General features: G+C 46.1%; 1 protein-coding gene across 1 annotated transcript; it reads right to left on the reverse strand.

Moving 5' to 3' along the window:
• Positions 1–1,843: 1,843 nt before the first annotated feature.
• LOC104497676 (sodium/potassium/calcium exchanger 1) lies at positions 1,844–15,456 on the reverse strand. The gene is made up of 9 exons (XM_010140955.1): positions 14,471–15,456; positions 12,735–12,797; positions 11,831–11,939; positions 6,102–6,188; positions 4,842–4,945; positions 4,022–4,219; positions 3,567–3,656; positions 2,601–2,767; positions 1,844–2,262 (listed from the first exon to the last, which is right to left on the reverse strand). Exons 1-9 carry the CDS (start codon positions 15,392–15,394, stop codon positions 2,013–2,015), a joined length of 1,992 nt encoding a protein of 663 aa, XP_010139257.1. The 5' UTR covers positions 15,395–15,456; the 3' UTR covers positions 1,844–2,012.
• Positions 15,457–18,082: the final 2,626 nt, after the last annotated feature.

Consider the following 18,082-nt stretch of genomic DNA (forward strand, 5'->3'; position numbering starts at 1 on the left):
CTTCCTGTGCTCTTGCAGCCTCAGTGGCACTCCTGAAGCATTGCTGGCGTTTCTCTGGGTGTGCTTTGAAATTACTCTATCATGTAGTGGTTCATCAAGTGAAATCATTATCCTTAATGAATTGTTTTATAAAGTCTGTTGCAAATCAGTCCACTGTAGAAATACTATAATAAAATATAGTTGGACTAGTGATATACTTTAAGTGGGAAATTTTCCTCATTCAAGTCATAAAGTGCAAATGTAGGTCCAGAGGTGGATAATTTTTAAGCATCATACAATTCAGTGTTTAAACAGTTTTCAAATCTCGCTGTCCTTTATTAGAAAAGCAATTTGAGTATATTTTTCCAATACTGCAAAGATGGATAAATAAAATATTTGAGACATATTTTCAATTGAAAATTTTGTATGAACTGAATTTTCTCCTTTTGTGTACTAAATAATGCTTATGTCAAAAACCTGAAACGAAGGTTTTACATTTGCAGTGCAATATATATTTTACGTATGGTTCCACTGGAATAATTATTGGAGATGAAATACAGAAATGTGAATAGAAATCGTGCTGTTGCTCTGACACTGCTAACTGTCCCCATTTTGAAGTTTACTCTTAGTACAGTTACAGCCTGATGAATTCAGCTTCTGCTGGTGAATTAAATTTGTCCCCCAAGAAACAGAAAATTCCGGCATGTAAAATCTCTAACAAAGGGGAGAATGCAAACAGTAATAATAGAGAAGGGTATTTCAGGATCTCACTGGGATTAAAAATGGTACTTTGTTAGACTGCAAGCAGCACTTTTTAAATGAATGGTTGTAGATTTGTAAATATGTAATGTTTAAATTTTATTTACCAAAAACCTCAGTATGTTGGATGTTTGCTTTGGTTCGTAGTTCCTTCAAAATATGCAAAGTCAGTGTTCACAATGTTAAGGTTTTTTTCTGTCTCATCCAAAAAAAGTTTTACAGTGAGTCAATAAAAAGCTTAAAATCTTCCTGCTTATTTTCATTAACATTTTATTTAGGTGGGTGAGAATGACAGAAATGTCTGCAACTCGTAAGGACGTCTGCTCACATGAGGCATTGTTAACAATAAACCTGCCAGGTTTGATGGCTGATGTTAGTGGTGTTTTTTCGTGGTGTGGAAGACAGCACTAAGAACAAGAGTTAGCGCTGGATACTGTGATGTGTGCATTTCGGAGAGGAGTGTAGGAGGAAAATGAAACTTGAGCAGTTCATCTTCTTGTTGTGGTGTTTCTGATTCCCTGTTTTAGGTTTTATTCGTGTAATGTGCTATTCTAACCCCCGATGTTACCATAAGATGTATCCACACGTGTAAGGATTAGGGATTGTGTTGCAAGGTCAGATACAGCGTGTTCTAAGAGGTATGTGCACAGAACCAGTTGTGGATGCTTCATAGCGGCATTCACTGAACGGGTAAAACTACTTCTGCACAGGGAAGTCACGGCAAACGAGCTGCAGTGCAAACCCTGGAGCTCATTGCTGATCCAGAGTGTGAGGGAGTTCACTTCAGAGATGCAGAACATGTGTTCACACCATGAATTTGAGCAGAGTGGTTCTGCAAAGGCAGGTCATAGTGGGAACAGAATCAGACCTCTGAAGGAAAGTTAGTTGATTTCAGTGAGTTTGAGCAATTCAAGTAATTTAGAGGGTGTTCCTAAAAACATTTCTGTAATGAGGAAATACTCTGTGCTGAAAATCACCTCCATTACCTTGAGGGGATCAGCCATGTGAAATCTTTGTGTGTCTGTATCATATGGGCCTTTCCCTGAATCCCCGAATGTGTTGTTCAGTATCAGTCACCTCATTATCTGATCTCTTCTGATGCTAAAGCAAACCAGCAGAAGCTGATGTACCGCTTCAGACTTTGTGGGTTTTAGTATGTTAAAGATACTTTATTCTCAGTAGGTTTCGTACAATTCTGGTGTTTTTCAGTAGAACAGCTGCTACCTTAAACCCCCGTTGATGTGTGCTTATATACATCTGGAACTGTCCAAACATCACACAGATACTGGGCAGGATATTATCTTGTCTTCTAACATCACGCTGATGATCAAAAACACAAAGTAAAGAGCAAACATAGTGAGCCCCAGCAGTTTGTTCATTTTCCATTTGCATGCAGCAATGGAGATAATCACGAACAGGAGCATGAGAAAAAGGAGAACAATGGCACAAAACAAACCATTGCTGCTGACTGCAACGGGACTGAGGCTGTTGAAGACGGAGTAAAGGAACCAAGGAACCGGCAAACTGCAAGTAAAGGAAAAGGGATTGAAATCAACGTGTTATGATGCAGAAAATGAACTGCCTTAACTAAGCAATTTTTCCAGACTTCCAGGGGGGAAAAAATGCATGGTTGCATTTAGTGGAAGTCAACTTAAGTCTAAAATTGGTGGAGGTCGTGTCAAAAAATGGGTTTAGATAATAATTACACTATCATAAGGCAACCCAAGATTTAATAAAACCCAAAAAACTAGTTGCCTGGCTGCCCTTCATTTCATTACAGCTGAAATGAAATTAATTAAGATGCTATTTGGCATAAAACCAGCTACCTTTGTATTTCAGAAGGAATGCGTCTTTCAGCTCACCCGACAGTGATGTCGAAGATATTGCTGCCCACAGAACTGGAGACAGCCATGTCACCTAAGCCTTTCCGTGCCACGATGACACTGGTGATGAGGTCAGGGATTGATGTTCCTGCTGCCAGTATGGTTAACCCCATAATTTCCTCTGATATCCCAATGGTTTCACCAACCTAATGAAGACGTTTGGGAAGAGCTGTTAGTTTTGGAATGGGGGATTTAATTGCTCTGTGCAGTCTTTTAGGTTTTGTGCTGTACATGAGTTAAAATACTCTGAATCCCCTTAACTATGGCATCACTTTTCTGCTTTATAGCATAAAAAGTTAAATTTCATAGTGTGTTGATGTCAGATGTGCTCTAAGCAAGGTCACAGCAGTTCCAGCACAGCCCTTCTGTCCTATGTTCGCCTCTCTCCAGGTTTACCATCAGCTACGTGTGATCCGAGAGCTTTGGGAAGTGGCAGGCTCTGGATTTATGGCTCGATCAGCTGTACTATGAATGTGCAATAGATCACTAAACACAAATTGCGGGTCTGATTCTACAAGACGCCAGTATTATTTCCCAGAATAGCAGGTGAACATTAAGGCAATGGGAGTTGAGATCATTTAGCAGCTTCCAGAATCAGAACCTGTATTTTCCGAGAATTTTAATTAGGAAAGGGGTAATTATACTCTGCACTGAAGCATTCATCAACAAAAAGGCAGCATTAAGATAAATCTTGATGGCACTTTCCGTTTCACTGGTGCACAAATTCCCTTGGAAGCTCTTGAAAAAGAACAACTCTTTGTCAAATCCAAAAGAATGAAATGGAAAATTCCTACGTGGGTTCTAGCCACACAAAGTTTCGACTGGTTTGATGGATGACTGCAGCTGTAATTCGTCACATAAAATGCCACAGTGACACTGTTCCCCCTCTCTCTGTCTGCTTGTTCTGAAATGGTCTTGTTTGCAGAGAGAAAATAAAGCCCTCACCTGGTGAGCCCACCACACCATGAGGTAAGAGAAGGCAGCGATCCAGATGATGGATCCGAAAAATGTGATGACAAAGAATTTTTTGGAGTCCTGTTAAAATCATGTTTGAAAAGAAAAACATGGAGAAGCGTCAGGAAAGGTAATGATCCCCAGTGAAAATAATTCACCTGAAACACTGCACTGCAATCAATCAAATCGCTTCAACAGGGACACGGGCCTCTCTAATGGCATTTATTTTTTGTCATCTCGATTAGGTGACCAGCAGTTGCTGATCTTTATGTGGTGTATTAACTTAAGTCTCTGGAACTGCATTATGCTGCAGCTGGGGCTCCTGTCCCTCCCTGCAGCATTAACAGCACTTCAAGTGTGCAAAGACTCCAGACAAGGAGAAATAGAACTGGGGGTTCTTGCAGAGAGGAAATCTATGGCTCCGGTAGCAGAAGGAAGGTTCTTACCGGGTTTCTAACATCAGGAATAGTGCTCCAGAGAGGGAAGACAATGGGAAAGAGGAACAGGTAAATTGCTTGTTTTTTTCTAGTTTCTGGCCATTCAAGAGATAATGGCTCGTCATTTTCATCATCTGTGCTGTCCTCTTCACTGTCATCTTCGCTCTCAGAGCTGCTGTCTTCTGAGCTATCGCTGTCAGAAGAGGGCTGTAAATCAGAAAAAAAGAAGTCAAAGCCAGTATGTTTCCACACTAATGCACTTATTGACCATGGCCTTGCCTTGGCAGAGGTCATGCTGTAACACAGCTGAGGGCAGCCACAGCCCTCATCTTGCTGTGGTGGGACAAAATCCAGACATCCCCTGTCTCAGTGCCTGTGTATTACGGGAACTAATTTGTAGCCGTTAACTAGAACCAACTCTGAGACGGGGTTTTGACATAATGAAACACTTACTGTCTGTTTGAAAACCTCTCCTCAGCAGAACAGCCGAATTACGTCAACTGAAAAGAGGGTTAAGAAACAAACCAGAAATGTGTCCTGGTGAATGCAGGACAGGCATCTTCCCTTACATTACAGTAGCCCTCTGACCTTACAAGAGTCATCTGAGGAGCAAATACGATATGGTATCCGTTGGTGGCACATCTGCAAGCCAAGATGTTTCAGCTAACACCTTAATATATCTCGTCCCTATGCACACCGTCTGTTTAGTTGCCAGTTACGGGCCATGTGTGGGGTCCTGTCCAAAAAGCTCCAGAGAGGTAAAAAGGAAAGTACAGGAGTCGTTTGGTCTGGACTGCGTGGTTATTGCCTACGATGCTTATTTCAATACCTGCCCATCTGATGGTGCATCTGTCTTCTGCTTATCTTTGGTGGGCTCAGAGTCACTGGCAGGAGTTACCTGAACGGTGCTTGGTTCCTTCTTTTCCTCTTCTGCTAAAAGTGATAAGAAGGAACACTGGTTTCAGTCACGTTAACATCAAGCAGTTACCTCTCCCTTGATCAGTAGGGAGGTTCAAACTTTGGAAATGCCACATTTTTGTAGGGAGAAGACATTGGGTTGTAACTGAGGTGGTTTTTTTCTCTTTACGCAGCTGCGTGTGGGGAAGCGCAAGGGCTCCTTTGTCTGAAGCACTGAACTCCTTTGCAGAGACCAGGCTGTTATCAGACAGGTACTGAACACATTTTCCAGGGAACTGATATTTCTCCAGACTTCTGAGAAACGTCTGCTGAGTGCTGCCAGACCTGACTGCCTACTCATTTGGCAGGTATTGAACTGCAAACAAGGAAGTGGTGACACGTGCAAGGAAACATGCAGTGTCCTCTCTGCTGTTCCTGTGTTAACCTGCATAGCCAAGAGGAACATGGAAATCTGTGGACAATAGTTAGAAATATGGATAAAGCAGAGCAGAGGTGAGAAGGGGTGTCACAGGGTATCCTATCCTGAGCTGGGTAAGCTGATCCAGTACCGTGCCTCACAACTGTGCTAGGGAATCAAAACCTCCAGCCCCACCCTCTGTCGTAGCACATGCTGGTTTTCTGAACCGGCTCAGAAAGCTTGTGGTGTCAGTAGCAGTATTGAAAAAAAACCTATTAAAAGGGAGGATGCACAGACCCGTAGAATGGATATAGAGCAAGTCAGTGCAGCCTGATTCCTCCTCTTTGGAGGAATCTTTCATGCTCTTCTGCGAGTGGGCCAAATTTCCAAGCTAAAATGAAGGATCTGCAACACCTTGTTTGCAGGGTCTACCAAAGATGAGCAGCATCGCAGCACCCAACTGCTGGCTGTAATGGCCTCAATTCCCCTCCTCCACTCTTCTGGAGACAATTTACGCTACATCCTTGCAGCATTTTCTGTTCAATGCCATCTTGCTAACCACTGCCAGGCTTCCGGAGGGGAGCCTTTTATTGCTTACTGTTAGCGTACATCCATTGATTTCTGCTACGTTATTGCAGCCATCTGTGACCAGTTATAACAGAAAATTTGTGTTAGACCATAGGCTTTCTTCACCAGCCCTTGGGTGTTGAGTGCTGGGAAGGTGAGGGATCGCAGTGCGAAACAAGGCAAACAGCACTGACTTCTTGCACTCACCTTCTGGTTTTGATCCTTGTCCAGCCGTGGTCTCGGCTTTGGCCTTGGCTATGTTGCTCAGCATGTCAACCCTCTCTTTAAATTTGGCTGTGGAGGAGAAGGGGATGTTTAGCAACCGCTGGCAGCTATCAAAGCCCCGCTTTACCTGCTTCCCCCCAACACCTACACGCTCTCTTGCCCCCTTCCTCTTGCAGGGATTGCAGCCAACATTGACTTGAGGGTTGTCTTTCTAGCTGTGGCTCTGGGTTTGGGCTGCTGCTAGTCGATGGTGGCTGTTCTGTATAAATGCTTAGTACTATGGTAATTGTGCCGGCAATTTGACATGTAACCAAAGTCAATATTTGAAAGAGAATCTAGAGGGAAGAGAAATTCTTCCCAGTTCAGTAACACAGGATATCTGTACGTCGTAGGAAGCAAATGCAGGAAGAACAGAGGAGGAGTTTCAATGAAGTCTCATTTTGTTCCCAAAGGACTGTTGATCTTTATCAGGTTAGGTAATGTGCAGGCTAAAAGTGACACCTTCCTTCTGCCGAGTGGCTGTGGAAGAGGCTTTACTGTGCTGCTTGCGGTCTGGCGACCTGCTGATGAGGAAAAATAAAAACCTTTCCTGTTCCAGTTATCTGGAAAATTATTTCTCTAAGTAGACACAAGTGTTTCCTCTGCCAGAGTCAATCTAAATTCCTGGTGTCCAGGTTCAACGTGGCCCAGGCTCCCTGAGAGATCATCTTTACCAGTGCGGTGTCCAGTACTGGCACTGCTGAGGGCTTTTTCCACTGTAAACCATGCTCTGCTCAGCTGAGCTACGACGAAGCTGAGGGTCACAGGGTTTGCACATGGACAGTAGAAACAAGGAATTGGCCATGTTATGCTTGTTCAAGGCTGTAAATTAATTTTCTCTGAAAGTTTTATGCCACTGATTTAATCTACTGTATTGTTGACTGTGCAGCCAGAACGTGCTGCTGTGATTTCCCTCAAGGGCAGGGCTCTGCCACTTTATTCATCACTGTGGTACTGAGTCAATAGAAATGGCAGGTCTGAGGCACTGAGCTGTGCAGGCAGATCTGTTCTTGTGAAAATCAGTACACTCTGGTGTATGTCAAATAACCAGGACTGACCCAGATATCAAGGCCCCTGGGGCTGAGTCCTGTCCTGGTGAGATTCCTGTTACCATCTGACAGAAACATTTTTCACTGAGATTTCCACTGAACACTGGAAGGGCCAGGCAGAGATGAGCTCTTCTCCTTTGAAAGGCTGGCTGGTGAAAAGCCTGACTCTTCCGTCCTCCTTGTCCAAGTTAAAGCCTACCAGAAAGGATGGGAAGCGCTTTGCTTCATTGCCCCTCTGCTGCTGCTAACTGCAAGCAGCCCCATCAGTGCAGGGCAACAAAGAGGTGACCTTTTGCTCTAAACACTCAGCAACGCATCCTTCTCTTCAGCTTTTCCCAGAAGCTGTGGCAAAAGCTCCTGTCAGCAGGGTCAGGGAGGTCAGGCTCGGTCTGAAACAGATTATATAAATTCAAGCTCCTGGCTCCCTGCCCTCACACAGGCTGCAGGCTGTGAGCGGCGACCTGAGCGGAGCCTGTGAGCAACTCTGTCAGGATAAACAGATTAGTCCATGCCACTATCCAGCTCTCATGAGATCAGCCACGTTTGAAAAGGTAGTAATTTCTCTGACACACATTTAATGCAAGATGGCCTGAGATTGGAGGACAAGCTGGCTCTAAGCTGCTCAGATTCTCAGGTCAGTGTTGGGAGGAAGGATATCAGTCAGCTCGCACCTTGCAGTGCCGGGGATTAGCTGAGCAAGGCAGCGTGCTGGGTGTCTCAGGAGCCAGGGACAGGGCATTGCTGGTTCTCCACAGCCCTGTGGGCTCAGTCCTCGCTCACGAGTGCAGTTCCTGCAGCATTCACTGCTGGTGACTGCCCCTGGGTCTGAGGGCCCAGTCAGATGGGACTTGTCTGTGCCCGGGGCACCTGAGATGCCCTCAGGAAGATTCCTGTCCTTCGGATTGACAGCATCCAGGCTGGACTTAAGGTGGTAGCTGAGCTTAGTCTGGAGTTTGGCTCTTATGTGTAATTAATTCTTTGGCTCTAGTATTTAATTTAACAGGACCAACTTAAACATGAACAGCAGGAAACAATTTTTATTCTTTGAAATTTGCCATGAACCTGGAGGATTTGGAGATTCTGCTGTCTAGAAGTGGAAGTAAAAAAAATCATTATTCTTTTTGTCCCTTTGTATCGTGAAACTCTTAAAAGAATTGATAAAATGCTAACGCAGCTAGGAGAAGCTGTAGCTATCTTCAGTAGCCTGCAATGTTGCTCTATTCTGGTCTGATTTCTAAAATTGTTAGTTTAACTGGGGCATACTGAGGGTAGGCAGCTCTGGCAACCTGCATGCTGCTGGAGCCTTTTTCTTCATTCAAAAGTAAAAGCAGGCTTCCGTCGTCTTCCCCATGTGTGAGTTTAGAGAACAGTCTGTTGGTAAGACTGGAAGTTCAGAAAGGAGGAGCTTCCTCAGTCTTTCCAACATCCATGTTCCCTCTAATTCCCAAGCAGTTCCCCCTGGTGCTGAACCAGAAAATCTTGAACAGATCTCATGCTGTGCATCTACACACATTCAGAGAGCGTGGAAAAGACCAAAGCTACTAGCAATTCCTCATTAAAAAAAAAAAAAGACGACACTTAGAAACTAAAATCTTTTTTCAAAAATACAATTCAGGATGCAGTATTAATGTTTGAACTTCTGAAGTAAAATGCCCAGTCTCCCGTAGATAGAAAAAAGACTGAAGTAATGATCCCTTCCTAATACAAAAACAAAATCCAAACATTCTGAACTTCATCCACTGTTCAAATGAGACATTTTGCTTCACACAAGGGGTGTTGCATTAGGAACAGTGACACCAAGTTGGTATTTCAGACTTCTGCTGTGTCTCTAAGACCTCTGTCTCTGGAAGCTGGTTTGGGAGGCCCAGTGCTGGTATTTTTTCCACATTTTGGACCCTCGCTGCCCTGAAACTGTTTCTGTGCAGCCAAAATACTACACAGTTGCAGCAGAAAGAAGGAAACCCTACAGAGATCCTCCCTTCCATCGGTCAAGTTAGGAACTGCTAAGCAATAGTTGGCAACCTTTTTCTCTTGCTGAGTGTTCTTTAGCATAGCCTCTAAGTGCTGATGCTACAGGCGTTGGCAAGAACGAACAAGGACACTTGAGGAAATGTAAATTGCTTTGGGATCATCTTTTATGTTGCAACCTAATTACAGAAGAGTGTCCAGGACAGAGAGAGCTGCACACGCTGCAGAGGAGGACGCTGTTGGTGCGTAGTGGGAACTATGCTGCCAGCTGTCCTGAGGGACCAAAGGGCTGCGGTACCATTAACACAAGGGCTGAGCTTGCAGTCCTGACACGCCGTTTGTGTTCAGATCCTTTTTCAGAGCCATCCAGGGGAAGATGCTTCATCTTTTTGGCCAAGATTCTCAAAGCACTTTGGTTTCCCAGTCTAAGGATAAGCAATTCCTTCCTTTCTTCCAGACTCCCTTCTCTTTAGTTATGAATTTATCAGGGTAAGGAGTGTCTCCTCAAGATACACAGGACCTGGGATACTGGCTCCTTGATTTTGACTGCTGTGCTGTTGTAGTGTCAGTAACTTTCATTATCACTGTCTTTTCTAAGGGGCTGTCTCTGTTCTAGCAGTGTTGGGTGGAATGTACCCGGGGCAGAGGTTTTGCCCTTAACTCGGTGACATTATTACTGTAAAATGTCTAAGAAATAACAACCTTTTGGGGAGTCTGTAGCCCATCCTCACATCGTCCCTGGTGTATTACACTTGCTGCAGTATATATGCTCACACTCCCATCTAGTGGCTGTGGCATACAGAGACAGTCACTCAAAGGCTGATTAGCTGAAATGGGAGGAGACGTCCTTCAGAGAAGATCCAAACTGTCCCCCAGGCCCCTTCACTCAATAGTCACGAGTCATGGTAAGAACAGTCCCTTTAGCAAGGCCAGTCACTTACAACTGCCTTGAAACCCCTCACCAGTGCATTCTGGGCTGAGCTGGCTGGGCCAGCATGGGAGCGCCCTTCTTGGCCTGGGCTGGCAACCTCAGGCCCCCACAACTGCTGCTGAGGTCCCAGGGGTTCACCAGGGCACCAGCCTGGACCAGAAAGCCATGTGTGGGGTGGGCAGATGCTGCATAAAGACATTTAGAGCTGCAGGAAGGACAAGAAGGTGCTGGGGAGTCTCTAAGGGGCAGGTCTGGCACTTTCTGCTGCTAAGGCAATGGCATGTCCTCTGGTAAGGTTTTGCTTTTATCCTTGTGCTGTTGATACCACTTTTCGGGGAGGACAGGAAGCAAGAGCAGCAGAGCAAACCCTGGCGAGGCTGGCTCCTGTTAGGCTGCTGTTAGTAATGCGATGGGTGCCTTCACTGAAATCTGTCAAAGCAGACACTTATCTGTCTTGCTGTCCTTACCAAACCTCCTTTGTTCCCTCGAGCAGTTTGTGCAGCTGGATTTTGATCTGGAGAGTCCTTTTTCTAACCTCTGTGATAGACTCAGGCGTTGATCTGCTTAGCTTCAATCTCTCTTTGAATGGACAACAGATAATCTCTTTAGAACAAGTAGGGCAGTGGAGGGGCGGGGCCGGTGCTCAGCTAGGAAGGGAAATCAAAAAATGTCTTTTTTTCACATGCTTCACCATTTTGTGGAAAATGAACCTGCACACTCAGTTTGGGTTGAAGTTGATACAAAGCAGCACGTTAAAAGTTTGTGTGCAAAGCCCCCGGTCTGTCCGGAGCTGTGGTGTAGGTAAGGAGCTATCCCCGTGTTTGTTTTCCTGTTAGAAATGAGGCTGATTGATATGCTGAGCAGCTCCTTCTCAAAAAATGTGCTTGAATGCTGCTGTTCCAAGGCTGGGGTGAGGTCTGAGCTGCGAAGAGGAAGGCAGATGCAACATGCTATGGGAGGAGGTGGCCTGCAACTTATGTTTGCTAGCCCTGCTGTCAGAGAGGCACCAGAAGATGGAGGACTGCAGTGGCCACCACCACTTACAGGGACCGCGGCAACAGCAGCTGCTGCACGTGCCCTTGTGCCCCCTCAAGCAGCAGCTACCACCATAGCAGTAACCAGTTTGGCATAGTTAAAGTAGATGTTGCAGGGCTAAATGGTGAGGTGCTTGTCCTTGGTAGCCGCGCGATCAGAATGTCCCACCTCGTGTTACCTGTGATACCGAGAGCTGCATTTCAAGGATGAGTTGCTGATCCAACAGCAGCTGCTGCACGTGCCCTTGTGCCCCCTCAAGCAGCAGCTACCACCATAGCAGTAACCAGTTTGGCATAGTTAAAGTAGATGTTGCAGGGCTAAATGGTGAGGTGCTTGTCCTTGGTAGCCGCGCGATCAGAATGTCCCACCTCGTGTTACCTGTGATACCGAGAGCTGCATTTCAAGGATGAGTTGCTGATCCCCACCACACACTGCAGAGCTGCCCCCACCTCGTGTTACCTGTGATACTCAGAGCTGCATTTCAAGGATGAGTTGCTGATCCGAGGTGCTTGTCCTTGGTAGCCGCGCGATCAGAATGTCCCACCTCGTGTTACCTGTGATACCGAGAGCTGCATTTCAAGGATGAGTTGCTGATCCACACCACACTGACAGAGGCTGGATTCCCAGTGAAACAGCTCTGCGCTCAGGGTAGCAAACCCAAGTCCCTCAGGTGTGGAGCATCCACTCACCTTCTGCCAGGGGGTCCAGGGTGTGGATCATGAGTTGGAAGATGGTGTTGCGCATTTGAGAGTTGTGCAGGGAGGCTGAACTGCTGCCTCGCTGTAAGGCTGGTGCGGGCTACAGAAAAGTACAATGAGCAGTCAATAGTAGTTTCCTCCTCAAAACGTCCCCACTGTTGGTTCACCTCTGCCCTGGGGATGCATTTGTATGGAGGCTGATGTCCCCAACCCAAGGAGCAGCCTTAGCGTGGATTTTAAACAGCCTCTGCATTCAAGTTCTCAGGATGGCTGTCAGTATCGACCGCTCACAACAAGAGGCGTGCTCTTGGAACAGCAGGCCAGCCTGTACAGTACAATGCTGTTATAAATTATAATAAGCAGCAGCATCCCTATGAGGAGGCCAACACCTGATAACGTAACATGCGTACGCAGCCACTGCATCTGAGAGGCCTCTCCCTGCAATGGGTGGCCAGCCATGGGGAAGGCAAAGGGTCACCAGTTTAACCAGGAGGAGAGGAATGAGCTCTTCTGTGTTTGTGATGGGACAGGACAGACCCTACCAATGTCTGCTTTGAGAGCTCAGGAGGAAGATTGGCCATGAAACCAGGTAAGACCAGTCATACTCTGAATTTCTCTGTGCCTGTCTGAAGGAACAGACAGCACTTTGCTAGTCAAATCCTCTGGGAAAGCCTAAGCTGTCTCTTAATTTTTGTAAAACTCCACTGAGGACGCAGCTCAGCCAGGTGTCCTCTTCAGTAAGCTGTAGATACTGTGTCCTGGCTGGTTCTTTGCATAAAGCAGGCTTTGGTCCAGGTTTCTTGACACAGAATTTGACACCTTTATTTACAACCTGGCCTGGGGAGGGGCTCACAATACAATGACTTCAGATCCTTGTAAAGTTGCTTAGACCTACCTGCAGCTTCCTCTCATCTGGTGGCTTCTTTGTTCCATCATCTGCAACTGCCCCACTGCTTTTCTGCATGCAAGCAAAAACAAAACTGATTGAACACCGCTACTGCTTCACCTGCTTTTTCAGAAGCTAATGACAGCTCTTCAGGATACTGTCTGTAGGAAAATGGGACAGCTAGTACCAATGACTGTGCATGATGCTGCTGAAAGTGCTGAAGCCTTGTGCTCTCCTTAAAACCACGTGGCCTTCAAGAGAAACAGGACCTACAGCTCCTCAGTGAGGATACAGGTACCTGCAGGCAGATTCAAACAGCCTCTACCATCTGATTCCTGTAGATACAGGCAGCCCCAGACTTCACACCCAAATATCTGCATCCTTTTTCCAGCAGAGTGAAGGTGCAAAGGGGTATTTTTTTTCCAGTGATCAGAATTACTTTCCATGTAAGTGATTTATTTTTCCCAAGGGTTAGCTCTCTGTCATACTACTATACGCTAGTGAGAGTTCTTGTAAGCTTAAAGTGCCGGGGTTTTTTTTCCTTCAGTCTGAAGGGCTGGGTTCAATCTGTGATGTCTACAGTGATGCATGCATATAGCTGCAGTATCTTGCACATGTAACACACAAGTTTTCAGGACTCCCAGTCATGAACAGAAAGATAGTCCGAGAGGAGGAAAGAAAAGCACTTTCTCAGTTCTGCACCATTTCAACTATCCTCACCCCTGTCCTTTCTTTCCTTAAATTATGTGGGGTGCTGAGATCAGAAGGGGCAAAGCACACCTGAATCCCAGTGATACACGTCTGCTTAGTAAGGCACACCAACGCCAGAGGACAGTTTGAGATCTAGTGGCCTGTGCTCAACAGTTGGCAGTAGCACAGGTCAGGAGGACAAAGAGGCAGTAGGAGAGTTGGGGAGGGACAGCGGAGGAAGAAGTGGGCGCGCAGGCTCGAGAAGAGAAAGCCCCAAGTGTTATGGAGACCATGTCCTGGTCTCTGGGGATGTCTTTGGATGCCGTCTTTGTGTGAGCAGTCAGCTCTTCCTTCAAAAGACAGTGAGTGAAGGGCCCTGGTCTGAAATCCGGAGCGTGCAGTTACAGCCACAAACCTCCCTGTCTGCACACCAGGGGCATCCAGACTCATCTCTGCACACACTGCTGTGGTCAGGGCACAGAAATGGGATTTGGGCATTTCCACCTTGTGGCCAAATGCTGACTGGGAGAGGTGGTAGTGGTTGCTAAAGGCTGCCAGATCTCCTTGCTTGTGATACCACCAGCATCGCAGCAACACACCCAGCTTCAGAAGGAAAAGAGAGAATGTCCTCACCATCTCTCATCTGCACAAGGCTTGGACAGCACCTCTTACCAGAAGCCTTTTCCCCCTCTTTAACACAGAATTGTCCTGTCTTGTTCCCAGACTAAGAATATGTTCCTGTGAGTGGGTTTTTTTCTCAAACTACTTTATAAGCAAAATCCCACACGTGTCTTTGAAAGCAGATAAGCAGCCGTAACAGATACCCACAGTAATGGCAAGGACAGAACTCCCTTTAGTGGCATTCTCTAATTTCTTAGAATCTCTACTTATCTAGATGGCATTTTCCTCACTTTATAACCACAATTATCGACCAGTACCTGTATTCTGAGGTTTTGTTTGAATATGCACTTTGTGAAGGAGATGCAGTTTCTCTTTGTGGTTTACGCTAGAACAAATTATTCCCGGCTTGCCTTGTGAACGACAACACCACCAACCTTCCGTAAATGCTCTGTTGATGCTGCCTGCACAGTGTTTAGCTTCTTGTTCAACTCCTGCTTCACCCAATGTTCCAGGAACACGTTCTGTTTCATAGTGAATACGTATGTGGCATAGGCAGTCAGTAAAATGAGGCTTTCCCACCAATCAATGACACTGTCTAGGAAAAACAGGATGAGCATCAGCAAGTCTACAATGTAGAATGAGATGTCTCTAAATAAGGGCCACCACGTCAGATGGAGTATCTCCCTTGAGAAGAGGGCGCAAGTGCCAATGACAAAGAGGATATTAAACACTGCTGAGCCCACAATGGTACCGATGCCCACATTGCTGTGTGAGATGAAGACACCTATGAGGGAGGTGAAGAGTTCTGGTGCTGATCCACCTGCTGCCATGAAGGTGGCTCCAGCCACATCTTCAGAGATCTGCAACTTCTCTGTGATCACTCCCAAAGCAGGGACAAAATATTCATCACACACTATGGCCAAGGCCACAAATACATACATCATGCCAAAGATGTGAAGTACAACCCACCCTTGCCTGCGTTCTTCCACACTGAATAGGTCCTGGGGATATTCTCCTTTGGACTCGTATGGTGGATTTTCATCCGGCTGGCTTTCGCTGACATTTTCTCGCTGTGGTGGTATATCCGCTGATGTAGCGATGGGCACAGTTGGCTCAGGATCCACATACACACAGTGTTTTATTTTGGGTGCCGCTGTGGCATTGCCTGTTACAACAGTCTTGTTGCTGGAAAGGTCCCTGGAGGTCAATATGACAGGGTCTGTGGTTTGAGGTGCTCTCTGTGGTGCTGGAAGGGCAGAAGGGCTGAACTGGAGCTGGTAGAAAGAGAGGACCAACACTACGGCAAGCAAGAAAAAGATTCGGCTCCATTGTAGCCGCCTTCTCTGTGGTAAATGCATTTCCTAAATGTTCAAAAATGGCAGCTGTGTCCACAAGCCGGTGAAGACTTCTCTCAATCAGCAATTTGCTTTTATATCCACCATTGGAGTTTCTAGCTGATATTAAGCATCAGGGTGAAACCACATGACACAAAGCGTAGAATCCTGCAAAAGAAAATCTTGTGTAAAACATCTGGTACTGCAGCTTTCCACCGTTTGGGTAAATTACTTCACTGGCTGCTTTTCTATTCTTCAGGAAAAAGAAATGGACTTACATGAGTAAAGGCAGATCTAGATTTGGGTTTCAGTCTTTTTTTTTTATGACTGTAGGCTACACTGATTAATAATCAAAGATTTGGCTTAATAGAGGGGAGTTGGCGAAGGCAGTCCAAGCTGAACAGAGTTCTGATTCCACCTAACACCCACATCCAAGAGCTATCAAGGCTTGTGATTTTACTTGAGTTTAAAGGCTTGTTATTCTGTCGTATTTACGATTGGGTCGGAGCTCTGCAGGAGGAGAGGATATGGCTTCCGTCAAGGAACCTACTTTAAATTACTAGAAAATATGACGCTCTGAAGACAAAATCATGCTGTTAAAACCTCCCTCCTAACAACTGGCTGGTAGTTCCCAGCCGTGCTGCTCCACAGCTCTCCAGCCTTGCACTTCCACAGAATACAAACCAAGTGATGGTGAGTTTTCTCCTCGGAGTCTGAGAAGAGCATGAGGAGACCTGGCTCTAGTAAAGGAGAGGGCACTAAGCACCCATTTCTGTGACTTCATCTTTCCAAGCCTTTCTGCAGAAATCAGAACTGACAAAGTGCAATTATGATCGTACCTTTTATGAGGGGATAATCAGCATATCTTACATAGTTATTTGAACAGCATCTAATAAAGGGAAAGACATTGTAAATGCCAGAGTGTCAGAGCCTGCTGCTGCATGAGGATGGAGCCAGTGGTTCAAGGCTGGAGACAACTTACCCTTCAGCACTGCCTGAGCGTTCTACCTCAGAACATCACTCTTTGTGGATTATCTTTTTTTTTCCCCAGAGTGAGAGCGTTACTCAGTCTGGAGGTGAATCAGTTTCGCAAGCCATTCTCAGCAAAGCTCTCAGTGCAAGTTACACACACACAGTGAAGCAAGCAGCCTACATTTCTTGCAAGACTGGCACTATCATCTTCTCTTAAACAGCTGGGAGGATCACTAAGGCAACAGTAACAGAGGAGTGGGAGTACCTAGGTAAATAGATGATGTAAGCTTTGCTTTTCATACGTAAAAAGAACATAAACATGCATAGGGCAGAACTGCACAACGTGTATCACAACCTGCACAGGATTAGAAAATAACGCTTCCTAACAGAGATAAGAGAGCAGAAAGAATGGCATGGAGAGAACCGAGGATGTATGTGAATGCTCCTATTTAAAGACTGTTTTTACTTCTCATTTCCAAAATCAGCTGCTTAAAACACCTTTGGCAAGCAGAAACGTATCCAAAGCTTGGACCAGTGGTGAGAGCTCTCCAGCCTGTTGCAGCACCTGACCATCAGCCTCTTTGTTTCTCTCGTCCTGTAATTTAGCAGTTCTCTTACAGGTCAATTCCTTTATCACTGGTTGGACTGTCTCAGTCATAAGAGATCTGAAAAGCAATGAAATGAACGTCCACAACGTACCTCCCAATGCTGCTGTCCAAGAGGAAGAGGAGTACCAGGAGTTGAGCGTAGTGCAGGAAGCTTCTTTGATACTTAACAGCCAGATGGGAGATGCTGTTGCAGAGGGGGGCAGATGAAAATGATCCCATTTTCATGATGCCTTTGCTGGCATCTAATACAAGAGAGGGTCAGGTGTGAAGGACATATTACTGGAGGAACAGCCAATCCAGTTTAATACCTGCAGTCACTAAGAAGATTAAATAGTATTGTATAGATTTGGGTCTATCTCTGAATCCAGTATCTTTGTCTGCTACTTCAGTTTGTCCTCAGTACGAGGGCAGGCGATTATCTCCATTACAAACTACCAGAGAAAGCACCAGCTGGGAGACACATTATCATTCTCACGGCAGTTATTGAAGAGAGCAGCAGAGGTCAATCACACTGCTCCTCTGTGTAGAGAGGGGGCCACTTGCAGCTCCCTTTTGAGGCATCTCACAGAGCTGACAGGCCAGACAAGCAGCTCTGCTGCCCTTTGCCACAACACGAGTCTACTTTGCAATGCCAAAGGGAGGTTTAAAACTGGCTGGAAAAATCCCTCAGCTCCTGCACTGCTGTGGTAGAAGCAGAGGGATGTTGCAGGGCCCGGTGCATGGGCAGCCCCTCGCTGGCAGAGCAGCCTGGGGACGGTGTCAGCAATTTGTGTGTACTGGGCGGCACGGATAGGGTGCAGCTCCCCCAAGGAAGGAATAACAACATTCCTGGCCAAAGATTTAATGGTCGTAAAAATCCAGCCAGCAGATTTATCCTGGCAGTGTCCAAGGCCGGGCTGGACGTGTCTCTGAGCAGCCCGCTCTGGTGGAAGGTCTCCCTGCCCATGGCAGGGGGCTGGACTAGATGACTTTTACGGTCCCTTCCAACCAAACCATTCTGTGATTTTGTGAAAACTATTTGATAATCTTAAAGCAAACCGTGGTCTGCACGGACAGGGGTACCTCCTCGCTGGTGACAGAGGTGCCCTCGCCAGCGGGACGCTTCCCCCTCAGCTGCCCGCCGTCCTGCCGG

The sequence above is a fragment of the Buceros rhinoceros genome, unplaced genomic scaffold, assembly GCF_000710305.1.
Source record: "Buceros rhinoceros silvestris isolate BGI_N320 unplaced genomic scaffold, ASM71030v1 scaffold4228, whole genome shotgun sequence".
Classification (NCBI taxonomy): Eukaryota; Metazoa; Chordata; class Aves; order Bucerotiformes; family Bucerotidae; genus Buceros; species Buceros rhinoceros.